Here is a 24,618-nt window from a genome sequence, read left to right as displayed (position 1 = left end):
TCAAATATTAAAAAGCACATAAAAATATGATTCAATTTATATAAAGTTCAGAAGAGGCAGAAATGAATCTATGATGTTAGAGGTCAAGAGAGTGGTTACCTTGAGGGGGATTGTGGCTGGGAGGGGACTTGAGGGGGGCTTTCATGGGGCTGGCAATGATATATTTCTTGTTTCAGGTTCTGACTACGTGGTTGTGTTCGTTTTATAAAAATTCACTGACTTCTACACTTGTGATTTGTGTACTTTTCTCTCTGCATGTTATATTTCAATAAAACGTTTCTGGAAAAAAATCAATTAACTCTAGCTTCTTGGGCCTTGACATCTGTAACTAGCATCTTGTCACTTCTGTTTCCCTTTGGAGCTTCTCAGTGGGAAGTATTCCACCTTTAACTCTGAAATACCTCTACTAAGCTCAACCTTCTTACCTGCCTAATTTTGTAATTTTTTCATGGCTACTGGAGGGCAGAGCCAATGTGGTTTGAAGAAGAAAAGGTTCTACCATTTACAGGTGTGAGTCCTTAAGCAATTGCTTGTTCAATGTGACTTTGAGGGTCTCTACCTGTGTAACTGGGGTCATAATGGCTGCTTCGTAAGGTTATGATTCCTCGTCATGAGGATTGCATGAAACAATGTGTGCAAATGCCATCAGAAATCCTAGCATAAAGGTACTCTTGGAAATCTGACTTTTGCCCTTAACTCCCCCCACATTGCCCATTCTGCTTGGATCTTCATCTAACATGAATCCCATCAACACTAGTATATAAAACAATAATATTCCCCACTACCTGGGAATTCCTGGGAAACCCCCATTGTCCATATTTTCTCTTCTGCTGCCATAGTTGAAAAGCATCAATACTAGGTTAATTACATCTACCACAAATGCCCGAGTCTAACCTCAGCAGGGCTCTTAGTGCAGTTTTATCATCTCGCTACTGATTCCTCATAAGTGTATATGAAAACATTCCCACTGCTCACAAATTCCCATTTCCATGTCTATCCTCTCACTTTTACCAAAGATCCAATTTCCTACTTCACTGGTAAGATAAAGGTCAATTTGAATTCTACCAACTTCACCCCTTTCGTGCCTCAGGAGGCTTCTTTGCCTCCACTTTTACCTATCCATTTTAGTGTCTCTCCTCATTTTGTTTTGCTTTTTTCTCCTCCACTCTAGTTTTTTTTTAAAGACCTTGATAATTTCAGTTATACCCTCACTCATTTACACCTTTAACCACTTGTTCTCCATGACCTTCACTGTTTCTACCTATACACTCATTTTTTTCCCATCCTACAACCTAAAAGCTTTTCTTTAGGCCCTGCTTCAACATTATCACATCATTCTTCTTTTATTGCCACCTTCCAGAGAAATAATTTTAAATTCTAGTTCCACTTCTTCACCAGCCCATTAACCTTCAATGTTTGTAGTCTTGCTTCTGCTCCTTCCATTCAATGGCAACTGCTTTCTCTCTCTCTCTTTCTCTCAAAACCTAGGGGCCTCCTGAATGTGAAATTTAGTGGGCACTTCTTATTTATTTTATTTTATTTTTTAGTGGGCACTTCTTAGTATCCATGGACATCTGTCACACTTGACTTAGTGACTCTAATCTCTCCTTTGGCAATTTCATTTACTTCCATGTCTTTAAATGTTATTTTCATTTTGATAGCTCCCAAATCATTGTCCCTGATCTGTTACTGAAATGCCACATCTACGTTTCCAGCTGACTAATGCATCTTGCCACATCATTATTCTACTTCTACAAATTCAAACTCATCATAAAATAGATCATTTTATGGAATAAACATTGTTCAAGGCATCTGATTTCCCCAACTGGTTATTCCACTAACTTGCAGAGTGATCATAGACAAGTCATTTACTCTCACTGGATTTTCTTCTACACGAAACAAAGGGATTGGGCATAATCATAATGACTTTAATAGCTGTGAAATTCTATAATGCTATGTTTAAAAAGATAAAGCCATTATCTTCTTCCTACCTACAATCTGCCCTTTTCCCTGACTTCCATATTTTTATTAATGGTATCCACATTCCCATAGTTATCTAAACTTAAAATCTCTGCTTTATCTTCCATGCCTCCTTTTTTTCTCAGTTTCTACAACCTACCATTTGGCAGGCTCAGTGGATTCTACGTCAAAAATATCGATTGCATCCAGTCCCATCTTTCCCTTTCTCTCATTATAAATTATAGTCAAGCCCTCATTTAACCAACCAGGGCTTTTGCAGTCACTTTCTCACTGGTCTCCATGTTTTATGCCGTCAAAAGATTGATTTTCTTCATACATGACTCATTACATCAAGTGCCAGCTCAAAAATCTTTAATCACCCCCATAACCTTTCTAATACATCCAAGTACCTTTATTTGGTGTTCAGGGTTCTTTCTAACCCAGGTCTAACATCATGTACTCTTCTCCTTTACTTAAACCTCAGCTGCAAACACAGGGATGGATTTGTTCCCCAAGTAAGTCCTGTTATTTTCACCACACTCTCCTGGTTTGTGCTATTTTCTCTGCATGGATGATGTTCTCTGTAATCCTTTATTGAAATCCTTGCCATCAATCAAGTCCCAAGTCATTTGGAACTTCTACTTGATGTCTTCCTTGAATCCTATGGCTGGAAGCCATCTGTCCCTGCTCTGAACACCAGTGCCATCATGCTCTTCTGCAGTGACACTTTATCATGCCCTTGGTTGATTTAAAGTGATTTATATATACTCATTTTTCATTATCTGAAGGACAGAGGCCATGTCCCCTTTGTGCCCAGATCAGTACTTCTACTGTAGGCTTATAATAGAAAGGGGATAAAAGAATGAATTTAGTACTTCATATTGTACCTTGTGTATGACAAAAAAATAAAAGTCACAGGAAATATGACCGTAAGGAGTTGTTGGGGAGACAAATCACTACCCAAGGAGACAGTTAGAAAACAATGTAAGATATTCTAACATATCAGCACCAAATTGAATTGCCTCTGCTTTACATTCAGATTTTGTTCCAACTCAGCTCCAAGTAACTGGATGGTATCAAACATAAATTGCCCTGGGTTACTTTTCTTATGAGTAACTGCAGAGTTGTCCAATTTAGCCAAAAAACAAACAAAATGAAGACAAAGACAGCCAGTTAAATTTCAATTTCAGATAAATAATATATTTTTTTTAGTTCTTATACTATAATCTGTCCTTATACAATAATCTGTCCTTATACTAAAAAATTATTTGTTATATTTCTGAAATTCAAATTTACTGGGCATCCTGCATTTTATTTGGCAGACCTCAATAAGGGAACTGTTGTTAATCATCTCTGAGGCTGACTACTCCAACATTCTACATTCAACAGCATTTTCAGAGAAAGGAAAGATAAAATTGTGCTGTTCCCTCAGCTTGTAATTCCTTTCCCCTAGATCTCTGCACTCAGCTTTTAGCTCAGTTATAGATGCCATAAAACCCTTTTGATTCTCCTATCCAAAACAGCACCTTCTTATCCTTCCAGCTCCCTTCTCTGGTCACCCCTTATCCCATTAGCTTGTTTCTTTTTTTTTCATTATCTGAAATTATCTCCTCCATTCCTTTGGGCACATGCTTATTGCCTGTCTCTCTCTGTCACTAGAATGTAATCTTCAGAGAGAAGGGTCTTTACTATCCTGTTCACTGCTGAGTCCCCAGCACCTAGGACAACAATGGCACATACATGAAACACTTAAAAAACCAAAAAAAATACAATAAGTGCTAAAAATGAATTTTGTGGCCAAAGAGGACAAATGGGGTCCAAAGGAAGAAAGCTGAGTATGGGTTAACGTGGTTAGGAAAGGTTTCTTGGAGGAAGTGGAACTTTAGCAATGCCATAGAGCACTGGTTTGGGGGGAGAGTGTCTATCACCTGAATAAGCTTAGGAACATTTGCAAGCTATACAAGTCCCTGCCCTGCCCCACCTCCTCACTGGGCCTATCAGAATTTAGGGTGGTTGACAAGCACTATGTTTAATGTCAAAAGGCTCCACAGATGATTCTGATATAACCCCTCTACCCCATTTGAGAACATTTTCCACAAAGGATGGGTAGGATTTGGTTAAGCAGAAAGCCTTAAGAACAGAACGATGTGAACTGAGCACAAAGAGAAGAAAAAGAGCATAAGCTCTCAGGTGGTATGAAAGTACTGCTCACATTGGAATAGAGTTAAGGAATTTGTGCTTCAGCTTGTAGGCAAAGAAGAACAAAGGAAGGATTTTCAGAGGAAATAAAATTGCAAATTGCTACCTATACTTTACACCAGGATCAGGAAACTCTGAGGAACCAAACACAGCCTACTGCCTATTTTTGTAAATAAAGTTTAACTGAAGCACAGCCATGTCCATTTGTTTACACACTGCCTAGGATTGCTTTTGCTGACAGTTCAGCACAATGCCTGTAATACTCAACCCTTGTCAAGCTCTCCATGTCCTTTAAGATTCTGCCATTGAAGAAATGGCCTTGCAGCCAGCACTCCACTAATTCATTTTACGTGATGATTACAATTATGCATTCATTAATTCCTAGATACTTGAAAGGATTTGGGATATACAGGTTCTAGGTTAAAGTGCTGGGTTCTGTATTTACATGACTTGTGAGTCCTACACCTTGCTCATCATCTACCATGATTATCATACTCTGTCGATATGTGGTTCTGATAACATATATCAGTGGTATTGTAGGGTCTTCTAATCTGGCACCAAATAGGAAGATACAGTTATAAATAACCACATAGCAAGTTCAAGTCTCTTCTCAGAAACTGATATCTGACAGAGGATTGGTATGAAGCTTGATTCCCAGCAATAGCACCAGACACATGAGCAGGCAGGGTGTCATGGCTAAGTTTTCCAGTAACTCCAAAAATATCTACTCTCACCTCTTTCCCCATAGAGTTACACAAACACTAACTTCCATCCTTATCACACTTTTAGTCCTTTCCCAACTCTAAGTCTTACTTCTGGGAATAACCTAATGTTTTAAGCAAATGGTTACAGAGTTATGTTTCCTGAGAGCCTCTCCTGGAAATGGTACTGTTTTAGATGGCTTTAAAAGAGCTTTCCATCTTCTCCTACCCCCAAGGGTAATGTGGAAGCAAAATTCCCTTTTGGTTACAGTAGATTATGCAGCATTTACTCAAGAAATATTTATCCAGACAGAGTTTATCATCTTATATGTTGGGGTTAAATGGTGAAAAAATAACCACTGGTGAATGACTTGTAAATAACTAGTTTTAGTGCCTAGACAGTGATATTCCAATATGGGTAATTTAATTAGAATGGTAAGGATAAAGTGGTGATAATCACTGGGTACCACATAAGCCTACAGAATAGTCACCTAACGAAGTCTTGGGGACTTCTTGGAGGAAGTGTTGTCTAAGTGGTAAGCTGAAGGAGCTACATAGATCAAGAGGAGGTGGGAAGAGAAGTCAAAACAAGAGAAGTTCTAGAGGTCCAGGAAGAATAGAAGACTGTAGTCCCGTGTCAATAATATACTATAAACAGTTGCTGATTATCTGAGCATAGCTAAAAAGCTTTGTGGTAGATTCTCATCACTCTCTGGTATGTCGCATAAGGAAACAAGGGCTTTGGCTTATATTCTACTTTTTATACTGCCACCACTGTTTTTGTGTGTGAGCTCTGGACATTGCTTAACCTTTTAGAACATCAATTTTCTCATTTGTCAAATCTCATTTGTCTCATCTGTCAATAGGAATACCTGCCCTTGAAGGACTTTGCAGGAATCCAATGACACAATGTGTGGGAAAGTGCTTTGCAATCTCTAAAATGCAAGGGATTGTTATTCTAATTCCGGTCACCATCCAGGCCACTCCCTGTTTCCACCCACCATTGTCCACCTAGATTTGCTCAGCAAATGCAAGCTACTTTTAATGTCATCTGCTGACAATAAATCAAATAAATCAAGAGCCCCCAAATCCAGATTTTTAGATTCTCCCAGGCTACACAACACCATAGCCCACGTAATAGGTAACAGTAAGGTGACCATCAGGGAAACTTACCAAACTGTCAATCTGTAATTCTTTATGTTTTTCTTGCTCATTTGACAAATGTGGAAACCGAAGGGAAAGAGTCCCATGAATGTCACCCAGCTAGGGAGTGATGCTAAGAGCATCTGGTCTGTGGATGAACTGTGCATTTCCATCATCTCTTGCTTCCAAAGCCAATGGGTCCCTTCTGCTTCAGGACTTTCTCAAGTCCTCCAGAAATCAGTATAGGGACAGTGAACTGCAATCTGGAAGCAGTTTAGCTTTCCCCGTTTTCACCCAGGGAAGCTGTGTCCTAATCCCTCCCTGCTTCTGGGCTTAGTGTAACTGAATAGTCCAAACCTCTGGGGTTTGGGAGGCTAATGACCACCTCCCAGACAAAGTTAATCAGTTGGATGAGCAGTAAGCTCCAAGCTTTAGCAGGAGATTTCTCTCGAGTTGTAAACGCCCAGTGAACTTGCTACTTGTATTTCTCCCATCACAGTCATTCCCTAGGAGAAGTTCAGCAGGGATCCCTGTAATAAAAAGGTCTTTGTAACTCACATGGGTGTAAAAAACCAAACCAGTCATTTGGGAAAGGAACTCATTTATGCCCATGGGGAGGAAAGGCTAGGGGATACATTCATGACCTAGTTTTAGGTAGCATTTAAAATGAACTTAACATTTTCATTTCATTGTTATTATTCTATCATGAGGTCACAATTATATGTTTGCAAAGAATTCTTTCTCTAATATATCCCGTGTTTTTGAAAAATATTGGCAGGCAATCTGGTGTAGTTAAAAAAAAAAAAAAAAAAAAAGAGTACTGTCCAGTGGCAAAAATATCAGAGATCTAGCCCCAGCTTTATCACTTACTAGTATTGGGGATCTTGGCATGTCACTAAACTTCTCGGGGCCTCAGCTACCTCCTCTGTGACATACGAGTCCTTTTTACTTCAGGATCAACTGAAGCAAGAATGACAGCCACAAGAAGCATGAAAGTGACTTGAGGATCATGATCTCTGACTCAGTTTCCCATAGCCCAAAACTTTACAGGACTTGGAACACAGTAGGCCCTCAGGAAATACTTGCTGCTCAAATGAAGAAGCTCCAAAATGGGTCCTTAAAATAATGAGAAAAAGTATGCTTAAATTATTAAAAATTACCAGTTGACAAAAATCTGCTTATCTGATATTGGTAGTCTGGTGTATGTGGCAGCCATGTGAGGCCCAGAAGAAATCTGTAGCTTGTACTGTGGCCCATTCATGAACAAATGGTTTTCTTCTGAGTGTTTCAGTGCACTACACCCAATGCACACACACACACACACACACACACATGCATACACATCCATGCTATCTTTTACTAGGGAGAAAATGGAGACTACTTGAGGTATTAATAGCTTGATCTTCAGAGCCCACCCATTTAAACATTATCTATCAATAATGTCATGTTTGGGTGAGAAACCCCAATAAAAAGAAGATTAGAGAATAGGCTGTTTATGAACAATACATTTGGGTACTAGAAATGGAACTGTACGTAACAAGTTGTGATTGCCCAATCCATCCAGGGTAGAGAGATTGCCCTGGCATAGAGTCATTTTCCTAATGGAACTCAGACCCTCTGGAAATCAAAAACATAGAGAAGGGTAAAGGCCTTGAGTGCAGGATCTGTGTCTTAAGTCAGAGCTCCTTACATGCATGTAGGCATCTAACACATATTTGATGAATGTATTAATAAGTGAGGGACTGGGGAATGGAAAGAGTTCTGGACTGGTCAAATGTGGATTCCAGCCCACATTCTATCATCAGCTATGTGAGCAGAGGGAAGTCATTCCAAATCTCTGTCCCTCACACGTGAAATGAGAAGACTGGATAAATCAGCAGCTCACAATCAATAAAGTGCAGTGAATTGGCTGATCTCTCCTCGGTGGGCAAGGAGAAGTGAGTCCAGCCAGAAGTGATGTTCCAGGCTGCAGCCAGGAATGCGGTCTGAGTGCTGAGTGCCCAGAACTAAAGAGATAATATTCCCTTCCATGATCAGTATCTCAGGAAGTCTTGTGAAGAGGGGAACCCAAATCACCAGAAAATGAATTTATTCAAGGAAGACATTAGCTTTGGCCAGTCACTCTGCTTGTTGTAGGATGAGGCTGTCACTCTGAGAAATGAAATAGGACCCTTGAAAGTCTTCTCACATGGCTAAAGATAAAAGCAAGAACAATAGAGAGAAGACATCACTCTGGATGCCTGTGTTTGTGCAATAGAGCAACTGTCCTCAATATGTATTTGATTGCATTTTAATATTCATATGATTAGGATTTTATATTATAGCATGTTACTTTTCCTTGTAATATTCCCATTCTGCAATCAACTTTATTATTATTAAAAAGTACTATAGAGAGAGTCAGAGGAGAAGCCGTGATGACACAACATTGCCGGCGTTGAAGATGGGAGGAGAGAGCCACGAGTCAAGGAATGTGGGCAGCCTCTAGAAGTTGGCAAAGGCAAGGAACTGGAGTGTCCACTAGAGCCTCAAGAAGGAACCGTCCCTGATGACACCATGTTTTTAGTCCCATGAAACTGATTTTTGGACTTCTGACTGAGGAATATAAGAGAGGCCATTTCAATCGAATATCTCATGGTCTGCAAGGAGTTTCTACAGTGCCACTGAGAACTTATGCAGATCCACCAATTGATGCTGATGTAACAGTGATAGGTTCTGGTCCTGGAGGATATGTTGCTGCTATCAAAGCTGCCCAGTTAGGCTTCAAGGCAGTCTGTGTTGAGAAAAATGAAACACTCGGTGGAACATGCTTGAACGTTGGTTGTATTCCTTCTAAGGCTTTATTGAATAACTGTCATTATTACCATATGGCCCATGGAAAAGATGCTGCATCTAGAGGAATTGAAATGTCTGAAGTTCATTTGAATTTAGAGAAGATGATGGAGCAGAAGAGTAATGTAGTAAAAGCTTTAATGGGTGGAACTGCCCACTTATTCAAACAGAATAAGGTTGCTCATGTAAATGGATATCGAAAGATAACTGGGAAAAATCAGGTCACCTCTACGAAAGCTGATGGCAGCACTCAAGTTATTGATACAAAGAACATTCTTATAGCCACAGGTTCAGAAGTCACTCTTTTTCCTGGAATTATGATTGATGAAGATACAGTAGTGTCATCTACAGGTGCTTTGTCTTTAAAAAAAGTTCCAGAAAAGATGGTTGTCATTGGTGCAGGAGTAATAGGTGTAGAATCAGGCTCAGTTTGGCAAAGACTTGGTGCAGACGTGACAGCAGTTGAGTTTTTGGGTCATGTTGGTGGAATTGGAATTGATATGGAGATACTTAAAAACTTTCAACGCATCCTTCAAAAACAAGGATTTAGATTTAAATTGAATACCAAAGTTACTGGTGCTACTAAGAAGTCAGATGGAAAAATTGATGTTTCTACTGAAGCTGCTTCTGGTGGTAAAGCTGAAGTTATCACTTGTGATGTACTCCTGGTTTGCATTGGCCGACGACCCTTTACTAAGAATTTGGGACTAGAGGAGCTTGGAATTGAGCTGGATCCTAGAGGTAGAATTCCAGTAAATACCAGATTCCAAACTAAAATTCCAAATATCTATGCAATCGGCAATGTGATTGCTGGTCCAATGCTGGCTCACAAAGCAGAGGATGAAGGCATTATCTGTGTTGAAGGGATGGCTGGTGGTGCTGTGCACATTGACTACAATTGTGTATCATTGGTGATTTACAAACACCCTGAAGTTGCTTGGGCTGGCAAATCAGAAGAGCAGTTGAAAGAAGAGGGTATTGAGTACAAAGTTGGGAAATTCCCATTTGCTGCTAACAGCAGAGCTAAGACAAATGCTGACACAGATGGCATGGTGAAGATGCTTGGGCAGAAATCAACAGACAGAGTATTGGGAGCACATATTCTAAGACCAGGTACTGGTGAAATGATAAATGAAGCTGCTCTTGCACTGGAATATGGAGCATCCTGTGAAGATATAGCTAGAGTCTGTCATGCACATCTGACCTTATCAGAAGCTTTTAGAGAAGCAAACCTGGCTGCATCATTTGGCAAATCGATCAACTTTTAAATTAGAAGATTATATTTTTCTGAAATTTCCTGGGAGCTTTTATAGAGGATTTACTTACATGGATGGAGCTGGAGTATGCTATGTGAACAGCTGTGTTTGAAACAAGGTGATCAATTATTTTAAACTTGGTGTTCACATTGGAAACAGTCATTAGAATAAGTTAAACATGTATAAACTGAACTGATGTAAAAAAAAAAAAAAGAGCACTATAGGAATTTTTGACTACCATGAACACAATGCTTTCCACTTTACTAAATGTTTTCATATCCATGTAAAAGGCTACAGTGATGCCCTCAGAGGAACCATTCACGGGTAGAAAGCGGAGATGATATCTCAGTTCCATTGTGTGGAACTTCTCCCTCAGTTTGTCAAGAAATGTTTGTAAAGTGGAAATTTAAAAGATGTCAAGTGCAACATTCACCTGACTGGACACATACAAGTGTACCTGGAGTATTCTAAGACCGTGTTGTTAGTGGAAAGAACACAAGTTGTGAAAGCTTGGGTTCAAATCTGGACCCTGCCCCCTAGGAGTTGTATGACTTTGGACAGATGACTGAATTTTTGTTATGGGCAGCATGTCTTTAATTTAATGCAATAATCTTCTCCAGAATTTCTGTGTGAGGATGTAAAAGACTGTGAAACAACTAGCACGTAGTAGGCATTCCATAAATGTTAACCCTCCTCTTTTCTCCAGAAAGCTCTGCCCTTCTGTGGTCTACCTGTCCTCCATCACTGAACCAACTAAGTGAAACCTATTAGTTAGCCAGGCAAGCTTCCCCTTCTCTTAATTCCACTTACCAAAATACGTCCTCTTTCTCCCCAGATATATTCCTCCTCCTACTTTCAAAAATATAATGAAGAGCCCCACCTAGTCTGATATGACTATAGTAACTTAGGGGTAATCTTAAGTTTGAAAATAGAAGTCAGTGTGAGAACAAAAGTATACTAGTATATTGTTCCATTGATGGACTTAAGATATTAACTTAATATAGTGTCATAGGATTTACCATTCTTTTTTTTGTATACACTCTGTTATTATATATCTGAGGAATTTATGATAAGGAGCACACTTTGGAATTCACACCTAAATTCACTAACAAATGAGTAAAATAGTTTTTGGCAGACTTTTACATATAAAAGAGTAGGACAACCCTGTTGTTACCATGTGAAATATAAGGCAAACAACCATAATGGACTAATAATCTGGATCATTTAACCCTACTACTTAAAAGATCCTTCAGTAAATACTACAATGAAGTGGCTTTTGGCATGAGAAAGTTAAGGTTAGAACATTTTGATGTGGATGTTTTAAATGAAGCAATACCATCATTTTATTTGTCCTGTTTTGTGGAAGACTTTGAGAATTGCTTTTAAAAATTTCTTTCTTTGTTTTGTCTTTCTGGTAGAAATGTAGTATTGAGAGTTGTCCGTGAGCTAATGAAATTCAAAAAAGCTTAAAACGATACTTTCATTATTTGGCACAAGATACTCAGGAAAGTACTGAAAATAAGAAAGGCCCAAAATGAAACCTAGGAATACAAACATCTATTCATGAAATGGGAAACAGTAAGGACATTAGGCAATAATGGATTTTCCATCCTTATGGACCTTACACAAGATCTCTGCAGAGGAAGAGAATGAAACAACTCTAGGAACACTGAGAAATTCAGTCATGTTTCCCAAGACCCTGAAACAGAATCTGTGTGAGTCTATCTAATACGTAGTGAATGATGATATGGTTCATGGATGTCTAACAAGAAAAGAGACAAGAGAAGAAGAAAGAATCAAAAGCCCATACATGGCAACTCAAAAACAGAACTGAAGGACCTCTACAAAATCAACCAAGCTTGCAATGACTAAACTTCATTCTAGACTAACAGCATGAAATACAACATTCTTCAGGAAGACAAATGTTTCTACCTGCATCTTGAATCGTTGAATGTCAGGGTATGAAAGTGTCATCTCACAGGTAGGAACCTAACTTCTGATCAAAGAAGTTACAAGGAATTATCATGCACATCATGCATATTCCAAGGAATCCTGTGCAAAACTTGATAAGATATTCACAGGAATAAGAGCTGCTTTGAATTACTGAGGGCCTATTGAGAGCAGCAAAATATTCACCTATGCAACAAATATGTGCCAGCCATTTTTCTAAGTCCATGACAAGGTACCAAAGTGACAAAAATTCCTGCCCTCACGGAGCTTATATCCCATTATTTAACATCTACACAATCCTAACAACAGCCATAGAAGGTTATTATTGCAGATGAGGGAACTGAGATTTTTTAAAATTGAGTAACTTGCTTAAGGTCACAGAGCTTGTAACCAATGGGCCAGAATTTAAATCCAGTTCTGTGCAGCTCCAAAGCCTGAGTCTTCCACCTGCTTTGCTACACTATATCTTATGAGCAACATAAAAAAGATTCTGAGGGTCAGCACATCTACTGCAACTCAGGTGCATATTTTCCACTAAAGAATACTCATTTCTTGTTTGTGGTAAACAGACTACAACTTACCAAGGAGTCAGCAACTCAGTACTGTGTGCTGACCAACAGCCAGGCTCTCATTCATCCAAAATTTATGAACCAGGTATGTGTCAAACCTTAGACCAGTTCCTGGGGATATAAGACATAGCCTTTGCTTTCAGGGAGTCTAGTGGGAAAGAAAAGCATATAAATGGATCATCATAACATAGCAAGATGAGGCTGAGATAAAGACAAGGATGTCTCCAGGATGCTCAGGAGAGAGCAGAAAACAGGTCAACACAGCCTGAGGGTAAAGACTTTTGAGCCCTGGGTTGAGTCTTAAGCAGATGGATTTAGCTTGGTGCAGAAAAGGGAGGTGGAGTGAGAAAGCTCTAAAGTGCTTTGAGTGGAGACAGAGAATGACATGTGCAGGGAAGTGAAAGAGAGCGTGGTGCTCAAGAAACTGCAACTATTTCGACGTGTGGGGTGGAATGAGAGGGATGCTTCTGAAAATGGGCTGTACTGTATTTGAGCAATGTGTGTGTGTCTGGGGGGAGGTGTTGCAGACAGGAAAGAAACTGGGGAACATATGTAGAAATCCAATAATAAGTTATGAAATCTATTTAATGGGTCTTGGCCAGTATTTATTTAAATAACAAAAGACTAGACTAGAATAGAAAATATCAGGTATAACACATGTAGTAAGATATTGTTTTATAAAACACACGCATATGTGGGGACTGAGTCTTGATGTAAAATATACGTCTTACTGCGAGTCATGGTCCCAAAAGTTCTAAACCACTGGTCCAGTCTATCTTTTCCAAGGTGCAGACTGTCCCCTTTGGACCTATTCAATGGGCCTCTCTTGCAGGACCTACTATCTATCTATTCCTGTCAGGAGACAAAGAGAAGTCACTTGGAACAAATCTGTCCCAGTTTCTTAAATACTTTCCATACTCCAAAGTCCATGATCTAATTCTAAATCTCAAGTGCTCAAACAGATAAACTCCAATGGCCAGGGCTATTTCTGAAAAGCAATTAATATTTCCTTTGAAGAAGTGAGAAAAAAATACACACACAAAATGAAGCTTCAAATGACTCCAAGAAAGTTTGGGGCCAGCAAAAAGTTCTCCGACCCAGCTATGTTTTCCACCAAATGAATCACCCAGGTACAAAGCCAACACTTTTGAGTCATGAAGCACATGTGTTGTATCTTTGGATTCTTTTCCTTTACACAGGGATTTTCCCTAAAAAACTTTTTTGGATTTTATTCCTCACTTTCTCTTCTAATTCAATTTCTTGCCAGTTTCTCTGCTCTTTGATTTTTCCTTTACGATGCCTAACCTTGTTTCTCTCCTCTTTTGTCTCATCATTCTGAATTAATAAAAAAGTTCACATGCAAAGAAAATCCGTATAAAATACAGCTTTTAAAAAAAAGAACTTAAGATGTTATTGTTTCTTTCTTTTAAATGTATTACTCATTTGTTTGTAAGGCACAAGAATTAAAGAGATCCCACAATATTAAATGCTGGGAAAATTGATAACATGAGAAATTCTTTTCACCTGCAAGGAAGTGAGGGTGGAAGAAGAGGAAACCTTTTTGTGGGACTGGCATTTGAACAGCTCTTAAGAAGATGGGAGGAATTGGATATGCACAGATGGTATTAGGGAGAGATCAAAAGTGTTACAGAAAGTTGGGAAGCTTGGGATCTGAATTTAAACTGTAATTAAAATAAAGTTTTATAATTTAACCTTCAAAGAAAAAAAAGAGTTAAAGAGAAAGTTAACCGAAGTAGTTTAATAAATACTTCTTCATTAAATTATCTGGTTAATTTAGGCTAGTAAGATATTAGAGATTGATAATTCAAGTCAAAAATTCACTTCGGGCCTAAATTAATTAGATTGCTGGCCAATATCAGTAGAATTAATCAGAACTTGTGTTTTGTGGGTCAGCACACACATTTGTTTATGAATCAACAATCAGAAGTCAGTGTTGGAAATGACTGAGTCTCTCACAAGCCCTGACGATTTATCCTTCTCTAAGAATACATCTCTCTTCTTTGAGCTATAAAAACACCAATTGTTTTGGGGAGGCGATTTTGTACAACCATATATTTCTTGAACTTGAAAACAACCTTAGAGATTATCTGGTCCAGAGTTTCTCAACCAGTTTTTTTTTTTTTTTAAATTTTCTACCGGTTTTATAAGGTTAAAAACATAAAAGATCACATACCTTTCCCTTATGTAGATTCAGATGGCCCTTTTGTTGGGATTCTATGCTTTTTATATCCGTATTGGCTAAGAAGAGTTTGTGAAGCTTTATTTTCTGTGGTTTCTGAAGATATTGTTCTTCTCTTTTTTAAATGAAAAATGAAAAATTGAATATGCTTTATTAAATATGTATAAAACTTGGGAATCACTAATGTAGTCTAATTCTCCATTTTACAGACCAGGAGAATGAACCCCAGAGATGATAAATGATTTTTCCTCATGTTCCATCCTCCATGGACCTGGTACAGGATATGTATAGCAGATGCTTAATAAGTAGCCATTCCAACCACCTTGAAAATGCCCATAAAGGAAAAAAGTGAGTAAGGAAGTGAGTGACAAGAAATCATCCATTGAGTTACCATCCCAAGGCTAACATTTGCCAGAGACGGTGATTTTCCAGGGGACTTCAGAGTGTGTCCTTAATTTCTGTCCCATTTTAGTCATTCTGCCAAGAGCCCTGCAGCAAATAGCTGCTGCACATGAGGGGACATTTGTCCAAACAAGTGGTGTAAAGACAAAGCTGCTTTGTTTAGAGCGCCTCGGTGCTCCTCCCTGCTCCCTCCCTAACCTCAAGGACCTCAAAAAAGGTCATTTTGTAAAGCTCTGGTGTGTACATGAGTAAACTTGAATCATCATATGTCACAACTGGAACCACTCAGCCAAATGCCACGGACCAGATTACCATGGCATCCCCAAATAGGTTATTATGGCAAGTCTGGGCTACTGGGTCACCAGGATACTCCAGCTGGGTTTGTTTTTCATCTTACCCCCAGGGAGCTCTGGTCCATTGCAAACATCTATATCTAAAGCCATTGGAAAAATATCTTGAATTCATTCAAATTTACTTAGAAAGAACAGAAGGACAACAGAAATATTTATGTTACTTTTCAAATTATGTAGAATTAGCGAGTCTGAGGGAGTCTTGGGTACAGATCACATCCAAAAAGGTAGAAGGAAGGGGGGCGTGAGTTGATTACCTGAATGATTTGGACACTTAAAACAATAAGGAGAGAAGAGCATATTTGATATGGGTCAGGTATTTGAAATACGAATGTTCACCAATTAAATCAAAATTATGGAATACTTATTCAACTTTCCAGCTCATTCCATTTAATAACCATAGCTACCATCCAATGAGCATCTACTAGTTGGCAGGTATGTACTTAATGCTTTATGTGGATTTTTCTGCCATCCTTGCAAAGTCAGTTTTGTAAACTTCAAACTGCTAAGTAGTGAAGCTTTGATTTGTTTCCGTGGTTTTCTGTCTCCAAATGATGACTTGGCCTTCAAAAGCTCTAAATTCTCAATTCTCATTTTCCCTTTTAGTAACTATGTGACCTTGGGCTAGTTACTTAACCCCTCTCCATTTCATTTTCTTTATCTTCAAAATAGGGTTAATGATAGTCTCTAAGAATTTGTTATATATGAAAAGGGCACATAAAGCCCTTAGCTAGCACAGAGTAAGCATTTGACCTGTTGTTGGCTTTTATCATTATTGTAATGATAGCATATTATTAGTATATCCTTAAATAACCTGGACAGCTAAGATGCCCAGATGCTGAGACTAAAATTTTCAAATTGACCTCAATTATCTGGGAAGTTTTTGTAAAGGACAATTCTCAATTCATAATTACGTGGTGGGAAAAGATCAGGTCGTTGCCAGTCCTTAGAGCCCACAGAGCTCAGCTTACACTGTGTCACATGTATCAATACATTTGACTTCAGGGAAAATTATATTAACGTAGGTCATCAGGCTTGCAAAAACCAACAACCATAAACCCTTCTCTTTAATAGGCTGGTTGCTATGAAAAGAGGGAAATTTGAATAAAAGCCATCAATTCTATAATCACCCCCAATGAATTAATCCCTCATTTTGAGAGCATGGGAGACTAGAAACCGGTCTCAACATAGTTGAAAACAAAATTCATGTGTTTTCTGAATTAAATTTATAGAATGGTGGCAGTGTGTGATAAGATGAATATGCACAGTAGTTTCATCTGGCAAGGCTGCTCACTGATATGCTGTTATAATGTACTTTTTAAAAGAGCCTAGATCCTGGAGTCAGGCTTTCTGGAATCAACTCATGGCTTCTTCACTTGATAGCTTCCTGATATTAAAAAACTTAATCTATTTAAGGCTCATTTTTCTTATCTGTAATACAGATATTATAACAATACATACCTCACTGTGTTGTTTTAAAGATTAAGGAACACAGTCCATAGTAAAAAAGCACTTTGCCCTGATCCTGATATAGAGTAAGTGCTCAGTAAATCTTAGCTCTTACTGTTTGTTGTCAATCAAAAGCTTTCTGTGTCAAGTAAAGATTGTGTACCTCTTCTGCCCTCACGAGAGCTTGGCAATGGGGAGAGCTAATGGTGATTTCTCAGGTAAAGGAGGTGCCCTTGTTGCTGATGGAAACCTGGCAAGCTGTGAGGTACAGTGGGACAGAGCATCCAGCTTGGACTTCTTTTAAGTATAAGAGTCAAAATCAGCCAGTGCATGTCTATCATCATCCTGGTGGGCTGTGGTAGTTCATTCTATATATCATTCTCTCATGGAGGCCATGGTTCCTCCCTCTGAGCAGGGGCAAGAGGGGTAGTGGGGTAGGGGAAGGGTTCCTTGTGGCCAAGTCTCCAAAGCAGCTTCATGAACATTTATTAAGGGCTAGGATGCTAGTAGGGGATTCTAGTATATTTTATTACTCCTGGCATTGGAAATTACCCCTGCTGCTAAATTAATCATCAATTAAGTCAGGCCACTGAAGTATGACTGCTGAGTGCTGTAAAGACCCACTTGGATTTTGTGTTACATTCACTTTAAAGTATATATATTTATTTTATTTTTTAGCTGCATCAGGTCTTAGTTGCGCCATGCAGGATCTTTCGTTGTGGCGCGTGGGCTCTTCGCTTTGTTGCGGTGCGTGGGCTTCTCTCTAGTTCTGGCTCGTGGGCTCCAGAGTGCGTTGGCTCTGTAGTTGCGGCATGCGGGCTCTCTAGTTGTGGCTTACAGGCTTAGTTGCCCCACGGCATGTGGGATCTTAGTTCCCCGACCAGGGATCCAACCGGAGTCCCCTGTGTTGCCTGAAGGATTCTCAACCACTGGACCACCAGGGAAGTCCCAGATTCACTTTTTATTGATGATTTCAAATCTCAAATGAACTCCCAATACTGCCTGGAAGTCCCAATGAGTACTTACTTTCTGTGACACTATGTCCTACCTTTTCCCTTCTCAAACTTCCCATCTGCCTTCCACTCCACAATTTAAACTATCAGATGAGAAAGAACTCTCTAAGTTTTAACTGAGTATGTGTAAGAACCTATCTCAAAAGATTGTTATGAGGATTAAATGAGTTAATAAATGAAAATTACTTAGAACATTACCTGGCACATAATAAACTTAATAAATATTAGCTATAAGGATGGTGATTATTTCCTGTGCCTAAAGCTATCTCCTCCTCTTTCACCTGAAGAGGTGTCCGTGCTCCGATCAAAAGGCAAGCCCTCAACCTACTTTCTGGATTCCACTGCCCTTTACCTGCTCTAGGATTGTTCCCTTGATTATTTCCTTTCTCTTTCCATCAGTAACCTCTCCTTGTCTCTGAATTTTTTTCAGCAATATACAAATATGCTTTACCATCCTCAAGTGTTCAACCCACTGTGAATCTGGCTTCTAACCTTATAAGTCCCATAAATCTACTCTTGTCAAGATCATCAATGACTTCTTTGTTGCCAGAACCAGTGGTCACTTTTCTATTCTCAACCTACTTCAACACAGCTGATGGCTGTCTCCTTCTCAAAATACTCTCCTCACTCAGGCTCTGTGATACCATGTTCTCCATGGTTTCCTCTTACCTCTCGGATCACTCTTTCTGACTCTTCTTCCTGATCCCCTCCTTCTCTACTCAGCATCTCCCTGCATTTGTATACTCCCTCTACACTCTCATTCAACCCCATGGATTTATTCACAATTTATATGCTGAAGACTCCAAATATGGATCTCTAGCCTAACCTTTCCTATGCTGACCTGACATCTACTCAAGGATGCATCACAACACTCAAAGTGAGCAGCTACAACCAAACTCTTGACTTCTTTCCCACCCCACCTTCCACAATTTCCTCCTCTAATCTTATCCATTTTAGTCAATGGCAACAACACCATACAATGGCTCGAGCCAGAAGCCTGAATTTCATTCTTGATGCTTTTCTTTCTCTTAGTGTTTCTACTTTTACCTCTCCCCATCTAATCCATTAGCAAGTCTTGTCTATCCCATCTCCAAAATATATGGCAAAGCTGTCCATTTCCTTCTATCCCTGCCTCTCAACCATCCAGGGCTAAGCAAACATCACCTTTTTACCTAGACTGCTTCAATGTTCCTCTCACTTTCTCTTTTCTTTCCAATCCAACTTACTATCTACATTGATGCCTGAGTGAGTTTTAAGAAGTTATATAACATTTTCCCTTCTACTTTTTGGTGCCTTCCCAGTTCGCTTTAATATAGTCTTAACTCCTTACTATCCCTTACAAGGCCCCACAAGATTAAACCCCTGCCTATCTCCAACCCCATTTTCTACCTGTTTCCCCCAGGTCACTCTGCTCCAGCCACACTGGCCTTCTTTCTTAAATACACCAAGCTCAAGATCTTTGAATATTCCATTTCCCTGCCTGGAATAGTCCCCTTTTTTCTTCTTAGCTTTCTGGCTTCAGGTGAAATGTCACCTGCTTGGAGAGACATTTTCTCCTCTAAACAACCTCCCCTTCCTTTCCATTATTTTCTACCTCTGTGCCCTCTTAATACACTTCAAAGCACTTATCAGAATTTGTTTACTTTTCAGTTCATAGTCTGTATCTCCCTCCTGGTCCAAAAGGGGTAAGGTCCATTTCTATTTTATTCACCACTCCTTAATGAAATGCCTGATACTTAGTGGAATCTACAAAATACTTGCTCAAAAAATGAGTGAATAAATAAGCAGTCATCAAAGTCTTAATTTGAGCAGTTGAAACGCTAGAAGAATTGAAGCAGAGTTTTGGCCAAACTCACTTAAAGAGCTGGACCACGACAAATTATTCTTCCAGAAAGTGGTGCCAAGTCCTGTTGATGATGGAGCATCTTGTGACTGTGATTGGATTTTTCCTCCCTCCAGTTTATGCAGATTATATGCCTCCTCCATGAACTCCTTAACCCTGACTATTTAATTCCTAACCAAGAGCCAACTTTAATTCCCTGTCCTTGATGAAACCCCTCCCCGTATTGCTAGCCCACAAGGTCCTCGTGATCCTCAGAAAACTTAATAGCACTCTCTTAATAATTATATTCCATTTTGTGCATTTTTTAATGAGCCAGGCACTGGCTTAGGAAATGAGGATCAAATATAAAGCTCTTTGAACTAACATTTATTCAGCATCATTTGAACCAGGTTATGTTAAGCATTTTACAGCATCAATACTCATTAATTCCCATGCAAACCCATTTTCTTTTTCCATTTTATTTATTTATTTATTATTATTTAACAAATATTTTTATAGCACATACTACGTGCCAGGCCCTCGTCTAAGGACTATACAGATGTTCATTTATTTAATCCTCACAACAAACCTAAGAGGTAGGAAGTATTACAATATTATCCTTACTTGATAGTGTGGGAAACTGAGGCAAAGACAAGTTATTTGCTCAAAACCACAGAACTAATAAATGACAGGTCGGAATTCAGGCCCAGACAGAGGGACTCCAGAGTCTCCATCCTCAAACATCATTCTGGACAACTTCCTAACGCCTATCAGGCAGGTGTGATTACTCCTGTACCACCCCGGTGGGGGACTCTGGACTCACAGGTTAACTTTGCTAGGGTTCCACGGTTAATTTAGGTATTCAACAGCAAATATTTATAGAGTGTCTAGTAAATGTCAGGCACCGTGCTGAGTTCTAAACACCATGTTTAAACAGACTTGTCCTCTGGGAGCTTACAATCCAGCTAATTCATGGGCAATGGGGAATTTAGATTTGAGTGCTTCTGACTCTAAAATTTATGACCTTTCCGTGATCCCATTCTAGTAGAGTTACATCAAATTGAGTTCAGACATGAACCTTCAACACACAAGTGGTGAAGGTGGGGCAGCTCTGAAAGGCTTCACTGAGGAGGAAACCACCTCTTACCACTTTGACCATTATTTAAATGATTAAATGGTTCACATTGAAATATTCCCATCCTCACTCACTGCAATCTCCTCGAAGGCTGCGACCCTAATTTAATATTGTTCACAGTGTTTGGGACAGTGCTACACATAGCGTCAGTGTCCAATAAAGGGATCTTGAATGAGCTCTGATTGGGTGAGCTCTCGAAACAGTGAACAAAGCTGGCAGAAGTAGTTTTGCTACATTTAAGGTTTCTTCAAGCTTCTTCAGACTTGAACACTTAATTACCATGGCAGACACACACTAGCTTTTCCTGGCTCTTTGGGGACTGTGACTCAAAGACTGAATGCCATAAAACCAGGAGGTGTTTTGAATAGTCTCCATACCACATGGCTTAGATCCTATGCACTTCCACATTCAATACTGTCCTCCCTAGGGAGCCTCATGACCCCATCCGCTGCTACCAAGCCCAACGGAATGAGGAGTCCTGACTTGGTGACCACAAATTGTCTCATGTTTATGTGGCCAAAATAGGCAAATTGAATTCTCACTTTTTTTTTTTCACCAGTGCAATGGGAAACATCCAGGGCCTTGGTCCTTGGAAATGATGAAAAACCAACCCAAATGTATAACAGAGCAAACACCACTGTTTGCCATGCCGTCTTGTTTGTTTGGGGGGAATGTGGATTTATTCATAATAAAGTTTCTCCATGTGGCAGACACATCTGGGTCACAAAGTATCAATCATCGAAAGTAACTCAGGAAAAACCCCATTCAGTCCTGCAGAGTCCGACATCTGCCAAGGCTGTGGGCTGTGTTTCTGCCTTTGGAGTTTTAACAGCATTTCAAAACAAAAGAGGAGATGTTAGGTGTGATCTCTCACCTGTGATTCAGAATTATTATTAACAGTGGTGCTCTTCATGGGAAAATGTAAAACAAAACATCCCCAAAGTTTCAACTCCTTAAAGTTTCAACTCACAACCCTGAGTAGGCTGGTTCCCCAAATTTACACAGAAGGAAACGGACTAGTAGACTTCAATGAACAGAAGCACGTGGCATCTTCTGTAGAGACACATGGGCAAAGGAACAACATCTACATTTATTTATTTAGCACTTATTTATTTAACCTTCTGGCTGGGTTGGGCTGTTGGATTTGGTTTTACATCCTGAATTACAAAATTTATGATGGGAATGTGTGTCAGCTGTTTGCTGAAGGAAAGAAAGACCTCTGTTCTTTGTTTTAACTCATAGTAGAGCCAGGCATCCTACATGTTTATTTAGATAAGTTAAAATATGTGACGAATAAGACCCTAATCCTAGCTGGCCTTCCTCTTCTACATCTTCTGTTCTTTCCTCCTGATTAAACCCTGGGCAGTCTCCTGGTACCTTCTGCCTGGACTGCCCTTTACCAGGTCTCCTCTCAAACCCCTCTAATCCATCTGGCCAACGGCTACCAAAATCAGAATCCGCTAAGATTTTCTGAGAGCTGAGCACATGCCTGCTTTATGTATAATGTAATCAAATGTGTATCCTACATTTAATTTAATTCTCACAACCACTTTGTCACATAAGAAAGGGTACAGTATGAACAGTAGCCAAGGACATGGGCTCAGGATCAGGCAGAAAGAGTTTCCAATCCTAGCTCCACTACTCCCCCCTAACCAGTTTTATTGAGATATAGTTGACATACAACATTGTGTAATTTTAAGGTGTACAGTGTGATGATTGCTACACATATATGTTGTGAAATGATTACCACAGTAAGCTTAGTTAACATATCCATCACTTTTCTACTTTTTTTTTTTTACATCTTTATTGGAGTATAATTGCTTTACAATAGTGTGTTAGTTTCTGCTTTATAACAAAGTGAATCAGTTATACATATACATATGTTCCCATATCTCTTCCCTCTTGCGTCTCTCTCCCTCGTACCCTCCCTATCCCACCCCTCTAGGCAGTCACAAAGCATCAAGCTGATCTCCCTGTGTTATGCGGCTGCTTCCCACTAGCTATTTTACGTTTGGTAGTGTATATATGTCCATGCCACTCTCTCACTTTGTCACAGCTTACCCTTCCCCCTCCCCATATCCTCAAGTCCATTCTCTAGTAGGTCTGTGTCTTTATTCCTGTCTTACCCCTAGGTTCTTCATGACATTTTTTTTTCTTAGATTCCATATATATGTGTGGCTTTGAGAAAGTCAGTAGCCTCATCTGTAGAGCAGAGATGAGAACAGGAATTCCTTCATAGAGTTGTTTTGGCTTTAAGAATAATTTTATTGAGGCTATTTTGCATGCCACATACTTCACCTTTTTCAAGTGTACAATTCAGTGATTTTTAGTAGATTTACTAAGTTGTGCAACCATCAATACAGATCAACTTAAAACCATTTTTACCGCCCCAATATGATCCCACATGAACCTTTACTGTTAATCCCTGTCTCCTACCACTGCCCCAGGTTTTGTCTTTATGTCTTTGTTTTTCTGGATATTTCATGCAGATAAAATACAATTTATGGTATCATACAATATGGAGTATCTCATGTCTGGCTTCTTTCACTGAATATAATACTTTTGAGGTTCATCCATGTTGTATGTAGCATGTATCCTTAGTTTATTCCTTTCTACTGGTGAAAAACATTTCATTGCATGGATGTAGCACCTTTTTCTATCTATTCACCAGTTGATAGACAGTTGGGTTGTTTCCACTTTTTAGCTATTGTAAATAATGCTGCTAAGAACATTTGTGTCAAGACTTTCTGTGGATATATATATCTTCAGTTCTCTTGTATAGATGCCTAAGAGTGATCATATGGTAAACTTATATTAAGTACTCATAGAGTTGTTTTGAGGCTTAAACATTACATAGAAATGGCCTAACCCAATGCTACACAGGGAGCAGTGATCAATGAAAATTGTGGTTGTTTTTGCTGCTGCTCTTTTAAGGAGGTTTAATCTTGTTTACCATGTAGGTGAGGAGGCTAAAATAAAGCTCAGAAAGGGTTATCAACTTGCTCAAGATCACACAGCTAGTCAATGGATGAACTGAAATTCTCTCATGATTTCTGACTCCAAGCCTCGCACTGTTTCCTGCCACCATAGCAAACACACCACATTAACCATCCTGAAGAGCACAGCTCTGACAACGTGCTCCCCGGCAGAACAAATATCAGTGGCTCCGTGCTGCACATAAAATAAATTTTCAGCTTGTGTGCTAGGTATACAAAGCCCCCTATTGTTCTCCCACCAATCTTTCCTTCCTGCTCCCCCGCTACATACCCCTACCTATCCTCCCTTCACGAATCCTTCACAATGACTTTCGTTCCAATAACTCAGCCCACACTCTTTGGGCCACTATACCTTTTTTTGAGCATGATCTACTTTCTTTCTTTCTTTCTTTCTTTCTTTTAATTCAAACAGAAAGTCACAAAAATTATAATCATCCTCATCAGTTCACTCAGTCCCATGTAATTAATTTTTTTTCATCTTGATCTTTTGTTCACACTTTTATGAATTCATCAGTTTTCCATTAGAGTTCTGAAAATGCTTATTCATTCAGTTCAGCAGTATAGTCAGTTACCAGAAACCTGTACTTGTCAGAGTCTTTTCCATGAATTCCTTGATCTACTTTCTTGAACAGTATTTCTCAACTT

General features: G+C 39.3%; 2 protein-coding genes across 2 annotated transcripts in view; one reads left to right on the top strand and one right to left on the bottom strand.

Moving 5' to 3' along the window:
- PDE4B (phosphodiesterase 4B) overlaps positions 1–24,618 on the bottom strand; it is a 636,321-nt gene that overhangs the window by 67,118 nt on the left and 544,585 nt on the right. The window lies entirely within an intron of this gene.
- LOC132483964 (dihydrolipoyl dehydrogenase, mitochondrial-like) lies at positions 8,611–10,140 on the top strand. Its single transcript, XM_060089923.1, has one exon. It carries the CDS (start codon positions 8,867–8,869, stop codon positions 10,097–10,099), a length of 1,233 nt encoding a protein of 410 aa, XP_059945906.1. The 5' UTR covers positions 8,611–8,866; the 3' UTR covers positions 10,100–10,140.

Source organism: Mesoplodon densirostris, chromosome 2, assembly GCF_025265405.1.
Source record: "Mesoplodon densirostris isolate mMesDen1 chromosome 2, mMesDen1 primary haplotype, whole genome shotgun sequence".
NCBI lineage: Eukaryota > Metazoa > Chordata > Mammalia > Artiodactyla > Ziphiidae > Mesoplodon > Mesoplodon densirostris.
The sequence above is the reverse complement of the archived record's forward strand: the minus strand, read 5'-3'. Positions and strand labels throughout refer to the sequence as shown.